General features: G+C 43.8%; 1 protein-coding gene across 10 annotated transcripts in view; it reads right to left on the reverse strand.

The window, feature by feature from the left end:
• baz2ba (bromodomain adjacent to zinc finger domain, 2Ba) overlaps window positions 1–12,995 on the reverse strand; it is a 67,214-nt gene that overhangs the window by 18,020 nt on the left and 36,199 nt on the right. For all 10 annotated transcript variants that reach the window (XM_087173072.1, XM_087173077.1, XM_087173076.1 and 7 more), the window contains 10 exons: window positions 11,463–11,645; window positions 7,381–7,572; window positions 7,096–7,257; window positions 6,224–6,420; window positions 5,884–6,096; window positions 4,997–5,614; window positions 2,230–2,989; window positions 1,368–1,637; window positions 634–694; window positions 343–451 (listed from right to left, as the gene is read on the reverse strand). In XM_087173072.1, the coding sequence (XP_087029198.1) occupies window positions 343–451; window positions 634–694; window positions 1,368–1,637; window positions 2,230–2,989; window positions 4,997–5,614; window positions 5,884–6,096; window positions 6,224–6,420; window positions 7,096–7,257; window positions 7,381–7,572; window positions 11,463–11,643 (2,763 nt within the window). In that variant the 5' untranslated portion in view covers window positions 11,644–11,645. The remainder of the gene's footprint in view (window positions 1–342; window positions 452–633; window positions 695–1,367; window positions 1,638–2,229; window positions 2,990–4,996; window positions 5,615–5,883; window positions 6,097–6,223; window positions 6,421–7,095; window positions 7,258–7,380; window positions 7,573–11,462; window positions 11,646–12,995) is intronic.

Consider the following 12,995-nt stretch of genomic DNA (forward strand, 5'->3'; position numbering starts at 1 on the left):
GGGTAGGGGGAGGGGGGTTGAAAAAAGTGGCACAAGAAGTGAATCTAAGAATATCATCTCTCACTATTAGGGTCATAGAAAGCAGGGTGGGGGTGGAGTGCAGCTGGAGCCATAGCATAGAAAAAATACAACAAATCCTGATACTCAAGCATTTGTTTGGAGGAGCAATGTGGAGGAGCAGTGTTGCAATCATTACCGAAAATATCTTTCATGATAAATCAGCCCACAGTGATTCCCACTGTAATCCCTGTCACAAACTCAACTGCTCATCTGTATGCCTCAAAGCATTTGCTTCTGTATCATGGATGTAGATCAAGCTGCAGTGCTATGAGGCAAAGGTACCTTCATCACATCTGGGTACTGCCTTAGTTTCTTGCCACACGGAGCGTAGTAGGCCACCTCACCCTGCGGCCGTCCAGTCACTGATTTGATTCTTGTTTCTCTCCGCCACCTGGGTTTTTACGAATGAAAAAAATAAAAAATAAAAAATAGCACAGCTGTTCAGGAAAAAACAGTGTGGATCATACATTTCTGACCATGTCCGGATGTGATCACAAAAGTGCCAAAAAATGTTAACACTCTCTGAAGTGAATCGCTTTATAAGAGCTTTCTCTCTCAGACTCTTGTACATACCCCAGCTCCAGAGGTATCATCAACTCCTTCTCATCCATCACCCTCTTCCTCTTCCCTAAGCCTGTGGAGAGACACGGTTTTAAACATCAATTTGACAGCACAGCCTATGACTAGAAACCTCACACAATAGCAGCAGCAGTCAAAGCCCCTGAACTTACCGGTAATCATACCTGGCAGGTAACCAAGGACTTACATGTTTACGCGCACTGGCCTTTCAAAAAGGCACTCACCAGCATCACGTGACCACAAAAGTTAAATATACACTCAATTCCCTCAGCTGCCATATTGAAATCATAAAACTAAAATGCCAAAGCTGATATGTATAAACAAAGGGTTGAATTTGTATCACATGGTATGGTCTGTTAACATTTAAGAAAAGCAATAGAGAGAAGAAAATGACCTACAGTAGGTGAAAGATTGGATCATCTATGCTGAACATGTCTCGCAAGCTACACATATGTCCTGTTTTCTCTGATCTGGGTAATTTCTCTGCATAGTAAGAAGGAGGAAATGAACCTCATTGCTGTGCCAAACAGGTTGTCGGGGCTCTTGGGCATGCCCCTGCAGGACCTCAGAGCTCCAGTTAGGCCATGACAACACACTGCCTTCTCCCTGCTTCCCTAAGAGTAACAACCCCTCTTCCATTCTTGGCTTTTTCCAGTATGAGATCCATGAAAACCATCTTTCCCCCTGCACTTTTAAAGTTTCTGCATACAGGATTTTGAACACGTTACCTAATGGAGAGGCTAGGCTGTAGGAGGATGAGCCTGGAGAGCTGTGATAGGCCAAGGCACTGGAGCTGGTGACAATGGTGGGAGTCTTGATGACCTGTAGGTTGAGAGGGGAGCAGCTGGTGGCGGTGTGATTGGTTGAGGTGTTCAGTAGTTCTGGGCCTTTGGTTAGCCTGCGGGGAGTCGTCTCCTTTGTAGATGATCCAGACGGCAGCAGCTTTAACTCCTTTACTTTCTTCCCAGAGACGTCACTGTCTGAGTTGCTGTCGGACTCTGAAACAGGAAACCAGGGCACAAAGTAGGTAAGGAGCTGATAGTTTAAAATTAATGAGGTATCAATTCATCAAAACAAATGGAGATTAAATGAATGATTTTCTCGTATGACTGCATTTCAAGGATTTTAAATGGATTCCTTAAATGACTGACAGACCGTTATGTTAATTCAAGCTGAAACAACTGGTCAATTAATTGATTGGACTGAAACATAACCTTCAACTATTTTTATCGATTAAGTTATTTTTCAAACAGTAATAGAAAACATTGCATTGCTCAAGTCTCTCATTTTGCTGTTTTTCTTTGTCTTATGTGATTGTTAACTGAATATTTTCAGGTTTCGGGCTGTTAATTGGACACAAGAAGCAATTTATGACCTTACCTTGAGCTTAAGCAAATTGTGATGGACATTTTTCACTAGTTTTGGACATTTTATAGACCAAATAATTAATTTTTACAATCAAAAAATAATCAGTAGTAGTAATCATACTTAAAATGATTTTTACTGGCAGCCTTGATTTTTAATATTTTATTGTCAGCTCATTATTAAATTGTGAAAGTTACTTTTAGTTTTTACATAGCAGGTACAAACCTGACAGACTATCATCTGAGTCCTCTTCATCCTCCTCCTCCTCCTCAAGGTCGTCATCCTCATCATCATCATCATCTCCTGAGTCGTCAGATTCCTTATTAGCAGGGAGACCAGCTGTGGGGTTACATGTCCCAGGGATCCCCACTCCAGGAATTCCAACTCCAGGGATACTAACTCCAGGAATCCCAATCCCGGACTCTCCTCCACGAAACAAATCTACTAGAGACTGTACCAGATGGTTCTGAGAGAAGCCCTTCCAGGCAGCTAAAGGGTCCGCTTGTCCCTGTCCCTGTCCCTGTCCCAGCCCTGGTGTCTGTCCCTTACCCTTAGGGGACTTGTTCTTTCTAGATCCATGGCCTGTGGCATGGGGTGAGGTAGTGGGGGGCTGTGACGGAGGCCCAGCCTGGGCGGTTGCTTGGGTCCTGCTGGCCCCTGTGCTCAGATTGACAGGCATCGACCCAGCATCGGAGTCGCACTGAGGGGACTTGCCTTTAGAGGCAGAGTCTTTGCGAGGTTTGCTGATGAGGGCCAAAGGTGCGTCCTGAGTGGTGCTTTGGATGACTCCATTGGGGTGATGGGGTTCAGGGAGCCCCAGCAGGGCACTCGAGAGGAAGAGGTTGGAGTGATTGTTCTGGGGTGGAGGAGGCGGAGCAGGTGGCAATGGCGATGAAGACAGAGACGTCCTCTTGGGAGACTTGTTTGGCCCCTGCTGCTGCTTCTTTAGCTCAGCTGGGAACGTCTGCCCTTGGGACATGAGAGTCTGGGAATAGAAGAGGAGGAGGAGAGAGGGAGAGAACAAGGAGAGGCAGGGAGTCAGGGGGAGGGAGGGAGAGGGAAAGCCAGAATGGGAGGAACAAAGAAAGGTTAGGAAAAAAATCAGAAAAGAAATGGGACAAAGTGGAGTTGCTCTAGCTGTCAGTTCGCATCACTGTTGATTGTTTGAGCAGGTGACAAAACTACAATGCTGAACACTGGTACAGTTAACTGTGTCTAAGCTCCTTTCTGAGAAACAAAAAGAACATAAATGCAATAACCGAAGGCATTGTACTAGGCTAAGTTCACAAAAAGAAACACTGAGTATCTCTCTAAAATTGTAATTACTTGTCTGCAAATTTGAAAAGCTTCATCATCATTATCATCATCATGCGGCTGGGTATGTTTGCCTTTTTTTTTTTTTTTTTACACCGATGACAAGTTTGGCTCAATCTGTGTTTAAGCAAAGGCAGGTTAGACTTTAACGTTGCACTTTCAACTGGATGTGATATGAAGTGAAACAAATCAATTTCACAGACCATGAAATACAGTAACAGTGCTGAAACCACAAGGGGAATTTAGCTCGTTGTAAACTTCTCTACACTGGTAAAACAAGAAAGGGGAAATGATTTTCACAGAATAAGCTTTTCTCAATAGATTTAGCTTATTGATTATTGCGCTATCATTCATATTTCATCTGAAGAAAGGGAATTTCTGCAGTCAAAAGCAAAGAAAAATGCCAGTTGTTATATTTCATCTGAATTGCCCAATCATATAAATAATACAGTTGCACATGTGCAGAGCCTATGTCTGCTTCAGAATGATAATGAAACTAAAAGCATTTTATCAACAGGCTAATCTTTTCAGGAATAGAGCAACTTTAACCACTGTAAATCAGTCCAAAGCTGTAAACACTTAGAAATCACATTGAAAATCTTGATAACACATAGATCATAGAGCTTAATGGGCTTCATATGAAAGGAAGTTCGAACGTGATGCCACCAATTTGGTCTGTAGCACCTTTAAAGTTAAACTTGACAGTATATGGACACTTAAATCCACAGAAGTAGGATGTTAGAAAGTACTAACTTGAGTAAGAACTGAATGTACTGCTAACACTGTTCATCAAATAAACCCATAAAATACACAATCTGGGAAAAACCTTATATGTGGAAGTACTAAATTAGCGAAACTGTAAAGATACCACGCTACCTTGTGCAAGGCACTAAGCACTTACTACAAGACTGGAGGATATTAGAGCCGAGTGGGTGCAGAGTGCATGATTTTGTTGGTAATTACCTATTTGTACAAATGTGGGCATTAATTACAGTTGACAATGACAAAATATTCACTTATTCTAAACTCATTCCTCTCCCAAGGTTATCACAAGAGCTCAAGACTGTCACTCTAGTAACTAGTAACTGTAACTATTTAGTAGTTTACTAGTCCAGTTGTTTTTCCATGTCTAATCCCCACAAGCCCTACAAGTTTACTCTAACAAGAACCGCATCCTGAATCAACCACACAAAACAAAGATTCTCTCTGATATCCAACTGCGGTTGTAAGAGTTTGCCCAAGGCCATGTAATAATTTTAAAGAGGCCCTTTGGAACATGATACAAGATCCTATCCTTTTGTGAATGCGAAACAGCAAAAGTAAATATTGTATCATTTTTTTAAATTGAGTGTGCAGCTTCAGCTGTAACAGGTTTGTAACTGTCTGTGAGCTGCTGGGATCTTGTCTTAAACGTGGTAAATGGCCACCAGATTAAAAGAGCTGCTCTTTATTGTGCAGTAGTGATGAAGAAAAGAGAGACACGTAACTGCAAATCTAACTGCACACTCAACTCCAATGGATAAATTCATTACTGTCAATTTGTTGGGAACAGCTTTGTTCACTAAGGCTTACTATGCAGATATATTCCTCTTGTCTTCATCTCACAGTATATTGTGCATATGCATTGAGTACAGTGTGTCATTTGTGTGGATATAGCAAAAATAAATGACATTATTACCTGTTTGAGCCTGAACTCATTGATCTGCGCAAGTGAAGCTTCCAGCAGTTTCCTTTTGTTGGATTTGGCAGTGCCAGGAACAACGTGCTTCAGTGATGACTTCTGGGAGCTTGTTACAGATGAGGTCAAACCAAAAGGTTTTGGGGAGGTAGACAGCGGGAGAGTCGAGTGGGGTGGAGAGGGGACAGAGAGAGGCTTAGGGGAGGAGCACAGGGAGAGGGGCAGGTGCTGGGGGGAGGAGGAGGGCAGCAGTTTAGGAGGTTTGGGAGAGGCAGTGCTGGAGAGTGCCTTTGGAGATGTGGTCAGGGCTATGGGGGAGGAAGACGGTGAAGACTCCCTACGGGGTTGAGTGAGGAGTGCCAGGGGCTTTGAGTTGGCGGCCAGGCCAGTGGACTGAATCACACTGAAGTGTTGCTGTGGCCCCTCTGTTCGGGACCTGGAGCCGTGCAGAGCCAGCGGTGAGGTTTGGGACAAGGCAGGAGGGGAGACAGAGCAGGGTAAGGGCACAAGGGTTGGGGGGTTGGAGGGAACCTTCTGGGTTTGGGTGTCTTTCTTGTCGTGGGGCTCCCCACAGAGTGGTCTGTCAGTCTTTGCAGTTCCAGTGCTCGGTATCAAAACCTAGGGGGGGATAAATAACTGTTAGAACAAAGAATAGCCTCATGGCATGATAATTTATTTTAATTCATTCATCATTTTGGAGACTATTTTAGTGAATGAAGGCACTGGGCACCAAGTGGAGTCAAGTGCACCATGGCCAGAGAAGCCGAGGGCATGCGGGCTTCCTGCTATACGCTCGCACAAAAACGACCCTCTGTGTCTCTGTGTGTTATCGTTTCCGTTCAACAAAAAAACTCAATCACTCTTGCTCATCTTCGATTCTTCTTTACCTTTGTTTTCTTCTTTGTCCGCTTCTCAGAGTCTGATAATTCACTCTGTTTGTCCTCTTCTTCGTCATCCTCATCGTCATCATCGTCGTCTTCATCATCCTCCGCTAGGTCCTCCAGATCACTGCTGAGGGACCCGTCACTTGAGCTGTCTGAGGATGTGCCTGATTCGCTGTTGCTCGCCACAGAAGTGTCTGCTGGCTTCTTTCGTGGTTTCTGAGTTGAGCAAAAAACAAAAAAAAAAAACAAGAGCAAGAATGAGCCTCACTGTATGAGACATAATTGTGCATTTCACATGTCACTTCTTTTCAAACTGAGGACTAAACTAAATCTCAGTACTGACCTTCTCTTTAGGCTTCTGGATCGGCTTTTCCACCAACTCTGCTGGATTGTTCTGAGGGCTGCTACGGTGACTGTTGGAGGGGTTTGAATTTTTGGTTGGCTTAGTCGATGCCTGAACAGGAGCCGGACTCGCAGAAAAGCCCCCTGTTTGTGTGGTGGGAGGACGGACCCCGCTGCCATTGACGGCCCCATTCACCCCTGGAACACAAAACAGACCTACTGTATTACTAATCTGCTCCATCTTTTCTGAGAACTTTGTTTCAGGGGATAATGAAATATCTGAAACTATCTGCAAAATGGAATAAGGCTAATAAAAATATTGATTTATACATGTATCTCATCAAACATGCCAGCTGCGCAAGGCACAAGCCCAACATGAGCAGTTTACATAATAAAAGATAAATTAAAAGATACTGTGAAATTAAAGAGTGCAAGAAACAGAGATTACGAGAGGGAACGTGGAGGAAAGAGGGGAAGAGAGAGGTTGACAGAATCACTAAGTGAGGACCGAAAGTCATTAAATCGGTCTTGAAAAAGAGAAATCTCATCACAGGACAAAGTGGATTTAGGTGGTGGAGGAAGTAGACACGCAGAAAGAGATGGTGGGAGAGGAGAGATAGAGGTTATGTTGTTTATTTTCAGTTCAAAGTGTCATTCCCTCTTGGAAAAGTAATTAATTACACATGCTTCAACACACATAACACACATGAGAGGGCGGTTTTGAGAACTGTATGGATATGTTAATATTTCATTTGAAACAAACGGAAAGGCGCAGTAGTCGTCTGCTACTCTCCTGCATTAATGTCTATTACAAAAAGCAATTTTCCATGTACGTAATGTAACTGTGAGGATCAGTTCTGAATGGTGTTATACCTTTAGCTGGGGTGTGGCTATTCTTGCCTGGCATCCTGATCTGAACAGGACTGGCGCTGTGGTTGGGCTGGATGTGAGGGGTGAAGAACGGAGGGAAGCCGATGAAAGAGGGGAGAAAGGCAGCAGCTCCCCGTCCATGGGCTTCAGCAGCTCGCCACCATTCTGTTGAGAGGAGAGGAGAGGAGAGGAGAGGAGAGGAGAGGAGAGGAGAGGAGAGGAGAGGAGTGAAGATGTGATCTCATTTAGCCAATTGCTGCCTAAAAAATTCAAAAGTCCCCGTCTTACCAGAAAGGGCTCCTAGCTGTGGGTGGGTAGCCAGAGCAGCTGACATGCCCAGGGAGCCCAGGCCTCCAAACTCAGGCCTGCCTGCTCCAGCAGTGTAGAGGGCTCCGAAGGCTGGGTGATTGACCAGAGGGAAGGCACTTGACAATGTGGAGCCAATGAAGGGCTGCTCTCCTGCTGCTCCAAACAGACGGCCTGAGATAGATCCAAACCAAGTAGAACATGTTCAAATGTTTTCAAATGCAATCCATAACAAATAGTTGTGTATGGCAATACACTGGCCGGTGATAGAAAGCAACAAGTGGAGAAATGTTCTCAACTTTTGACTGATTTCAATTTTAATTAACACAAATCTATTCTGCACTGTTACACAACATACTATCCTGTATGAGGAGAATTGATGCTCTTTGTAGAATTTCAGCCTCTGTGTTTTCCACCAAATCTGTGCTCATTGTTGACAGTTGTTAGTATTTAACAGCATTTTGTTGTTTCAAGCCACTGTAACTGACTAATCATTCCTATAACACAGGATTAAAAGGAGCTAAAATTTGCCTCGAACTCTAGAGTCTAAAAATATGAATTTCTGACTTGATTAATAAGAAACATAATAATAATATTACTTTTATATTTTCTTCCATAAAGTGCAGTGTTAGTGTGCAGCTGGTAAGACAGTTGTTTATTGCACATTTAGCACAACTCATTGCCCTCCTGTTAGTTTCGTATATGTTTATTTGTGTAGACTGGGAACATTGTTCTCAAATTACCTCTCTGAGCTCTTGATGTAAGAATCGACAGGGTGTAAAAACTACATTTAAACAGCTTTTGAAGGTGTCGCTTCTTATCCACCTGACTTATAGAAGAATTAAATACAGAACGACTGTCTTCTATTTGTGTAAGAATTAGCGTCAGAATTAGCTTTCACTGAGCGCACACTGCACCTAATTTTAAAAGGCAGCTGTGCTGTTTCTGTGTATGACAGACTGACTATTGCTTCAGATTGATGCTTATGTCTATACAGTAAAACATTCACATTTAAATTACACAGCATTGTGTCATAATCCAATTTCAGCATGGAAGTATTTTGTGTGTTGCCATTTCTTCAGTTTAAACTGAGTCTCAGAATATGTTGCACAGTGACAAACACTGGATATTCTTTGTGAGAAAAGGGAAGTGTGTGTATAAGGTGTAAAAAAGCTAACCTCCTCCTATCCTTTTGGCATTCAATTTCAGCACAGAAGAATACTTCATCAACATCATCGTCGTCTAGCGTTTTCCTGAGCACAATCATTTCTGGCAGGGGCGACTGTCACGTATTACCTCCTCCCAGAGTCAGATGCAATTTGGTGTGAGCATATTTCATGCAAATTCAATTTCTATTCCAGAAAAGCAGAGCAAGCCCGCTTGATGCCTCTGCATAAGCCAGGTAATACACATGCAAAAAAAGTGATGACTGAAGAAAAGGAAAGTGTTGTGCACAATGCAGATGAAAATGTCAAACTACTATACACTTGCACACACCACAAAAATGTAAAACAAAGTGACACTGGAGCAGTGTTTTCTGAACTAATGCAGTCCGGGATCTAATTATCCAGAGGGCGACTTTACACAGCGGGGCCAGTTATGTATGCTCTAAACCAAAACACTGAGGAGGACTGTGACTGAACATATTATACAGATGCATCTCAGAGACTATTTTTAAGTGAGAATCAAACTGTTTGTGGTTATGCGGCAGCGTGCCAGCAGTGTGACGTAGGATAGTATAGCCCTTTGTGTTTGTTTCAAGGCCCCTCACTACCACAAGACAGCAAAATGTGCCTTCTGAATGTCATTAGAATATGCTGAATATGTAGAGCCCGCCTTGCCAGAGTCAGCTAGCGGATACGAAGATAAACGACTGCAATGCAACCCCCAGAAAGGCCAGCCACAGCATTCACTTATGCCTGGGGTGCCCACCTCTCCCCCGCACACCCCTTCCCTTTCTAGGCAACACAAAGTGACATCTGCAAATGCCTTTTCAATATTAATGCGGGCTTCCAGAAGGCGAATAATTAAATCTAAAAATTTGAAGCGAGAAAAGAAGCACGGGAAAGACATACCTAGGATTACCTACTCTCTCTTCCTCACTCTGTGTCTCTGTCTCTCTCTCGCTCCTTCGCCCTCTTTCTCATTCTGTTTCAATCCTTCCTCCTCTCTGACAAACTGCACCGCCTGCTTTTTTCATGTTTGGATGCTGCCGAAGGGGGATTAATTTGTTGTTTGTTGCAGTCAATCAAATTTCCACAGACAGATTTAAGTTAATTGCATCCGTGAGTTGATCCCAGAAGGAGAGAGTGCTACAAGCGCCGATCAGCTTTTATTCTCCAAGTGATATCCTCATCAATGACACATGAGCGTGTGTGCGTGCGCGCTCACACACACACGCGTGCACACACACACACACACACACACACACACAAACGGAGTCCGTGCTAATTTTTATGTTCTTCAGATTTTTTTTTCTGAAGTGTTACTGGCACATTGGCAAAGGACCTTGAATCAACGACTGTTGCGGTCTGTGATGATACTATATCTGCGCAATACGTAATTACTGATGTTACCTGCTTGCACAATACACTCGACACATTCTTGTTGTTCTGGCTGAGGATGTTTTTTCTTTTTAATTATGATACTTTGGATACTTGTAAAGTGAAGCAGGTGACTTTTACTCTTTTGGTTTATTTGTATATATCTGTACATATGTTTGAGTTACAGCCCCCACACTGAACAAGGCACTGTATGAAATGAAGATGGAAAAATGAAGAATTGGCTCGCATGATTCCCACAAAGCGCAGCAGAAGTTCAGAGCTAACAGCCTGCCTCTCAGCATTTCATTTGACGCTCAGGCCAAAATCGCTTATCTAGAAAATCTGAGCACACGTAATGGCACAGAGCGATAAGAGGGATGTATAATGCATAAGGAGGAGATGCTCCTAATGGCTTCTTCTTTGGGGCAACACTGAAGAGATGGAGGACAAAACAAGGGGTTTTATTTTGCTCTCTTCTTCTTCTTCTTCTTCTTCTTCTTCTTCTTCTTGTCGTAATAGAGAAAAAAGACAACAATCATGGAGAAAGCTGGATATACTATTTCTTGCTCAGTGCAATTATGGTTTATGTGTGTGTGCGCGTGTATGTGTCTGTATATGTGTGTGCGTGTGTGTATAGCAGGCCAACAAAAAACAGCAAGACATTAAGAGATGAGGAGAAAGAGAGTATGAGCAAATGATTCACTCGCTCTCACAAGGGATATCTGAAAAACACAAAGCGATACAAACATACACACACACACACACACACACACACACACACACACACACACACTCTCATACCAAATATACACACTCCTCTTTGCCTAATGGCTTTGACCAATACATAGAAAGGAGGCTGGATGCTGGACAGGGCTGACTAGACACTGAGTGGCTGACAAATGTTAAATCATGCAGGCAGAGGCACTCTCTCTCTCTCTCCTCTCTCTCTCTCTCACTCTCTCACACACACACACACACACACTCACACACACACACACACACACACACACACACACACACACACACACACACACACACACACACACACACACACACACACACACACACACACACGCATGCACAGTGTCGTGCTGAGTCTGACTCTGAGGCAGCTGGAGCCAGAGAGCTGAAGGTTGTCAGGAGACATGGCGAAGCATGTGTGTGTTTCTCACACAAAAGAGCCCCCTAATTGTTTGGGATTCATTAATGCAGCAGCTTTTCAATTGCAACCCAAGCTGTCAGGAAAAAAATCCTTGTAGCTGGGAGAGAGGTGTATTCACACAGGCAGTAAAATAACTGTATAATTAATACCGGAGGAAACTCATTTTTCATGATAAAGAAATGAGGAGGATTCTGAATGCTATCGAGACATGAAGGTGACCATATTTGGCATGTTTTTATGGTTACATGGAAACTGTTTCCAATGTGTGCTGGTATTTTTTTCCTTCTGTACACATTGTTTTGGAGAGACAGGAGATCGAGAGAGAGAGAGAGAGAGAGGGAGGAAAAAGTGTGTCTTACCAGAGGTGCTGAGGGTGGATCCCAGTGCTGAGGGGCTCGGGGCCAGGCTGCTCTTAGAGTGGGGAGCAGGGGATGACGAAGAGGAAGAAGAGGAGGAGGAGGAGGAAGAGGCCGCAGGGGAGGAGGTGCGAGCAGCAGACAGGGTGGGCGCAGGGGAGGCCAGCCGCTCTCCAGACTCCATATCTGTCAAACACAATCCAATCAGCAGGGTTACAATAGCAAAGCACACCCACCCGCACACGCACAAACGCACATGCTTGAACACATACACACAAACGCATACTGTCACACCTACACAACATGTTCAAGCACCCGCACGCACGCACGCACGCAGACACACACACACAGACACACAGACACACAGACACACAGACACACAGACACACACACACACAAACACACACACACACACACAAAACTCCTGACACTATTCCTTTCACATCTCACTTCCCCTGAACAATATTTCTATTTAGCCATGCTCACTGGCTCCGAGCCTCTATTGATTCTATATGAGGTAGGAAGGAGGATGACATCTTTAAGGACGCTGATACCAGACAACAAAGCAAGTTTTATATTTTGATGCAAGAAAACACCAGTGCTGAGAAGGTGGTGCGCTGCAACAGGACAGTTTTACTGAGACTCGCTCTGCTGAGGGTGAAGTCTGCTGATGATGGAATGACAGAGGTTAGAGAAAACCTCAAAAACAAAATGGACAAAATACACATTTTTCACTTCTCTTTGTCATTCTATCTCCCTCAGACACATGGTGGCACACATTTGCAAACAAGCTCACACACGCACAAGCACACACACACATACACACACACACACACACACACACATACCCCCACCTGTGTTTGACAACCAGGATCCCTTTACACCTCCTTGATGAAAAGGAATGTCATTTGAATTTAAGAGCTCTTTGAGGCCTTTAAAGACAGCATTGCTCCCTGAGTCCCTTCACTTGGAACCAGAACTAAATGGAGAGGCTTTTAGATGATGGGTGCATTAAGCAACACAGTAGCTATCCATTATCAGTCTCACAGAGTCACCATGCCAGCCATTATCAACCAACCAACAACATAAACCCTCACAAGAAACATTTGGCCATTCTGCAGCCAAATATTTCACTTGCATTATTTAACTTTAATCCCCTTTTGCTTACAACTGAGAACACAAAGTGGCTGTGCCCACAGAGCTGCTAACTTGCGCAGGAAAATAAATACAAAAGTGTCAAAACACTTTTGCACGCACACACAAGTGGACGCACACACACACATTTCAACCCCCACTGCAGACACAACGCACACACAAAATCACCTCCCCTGTCTATCACATCAACCTGACTCTTTTTCTCTCTTCTCCTTTTCCATATCCCTCTGCCTGACACTAATCCAGGACTGAAAATCCCCTTCAAAAGCACAGTTTGCAGATTGTGTTTTACAGGCAGGCTTTGTTATTGTGTCATTACACATAAACAGTCTCTGCCTCCATCTCTCTTTCCTTCCCTCTCTCCTGCCACCCCCCCACCCC

Source organism: Seriola lalandi, unplaced genomic scaffold (genome assembly GCF_002814215.2).
Source record: "Seriola lalandi dorsalis isolate HSWRI2012SDOR001 ecotype SW California unplaced genomic scaffold, Sedor1 jcf7180002054040, whole genome shotgun sequence".
In the NCBI taxonomy this organism is placed as follows: domain Eukaryota; kingdom Metazoa; phylum Chordata; class Actinopteri; order Carangiformes; family Carangidae; genus Seriola; species Seriola lalandi.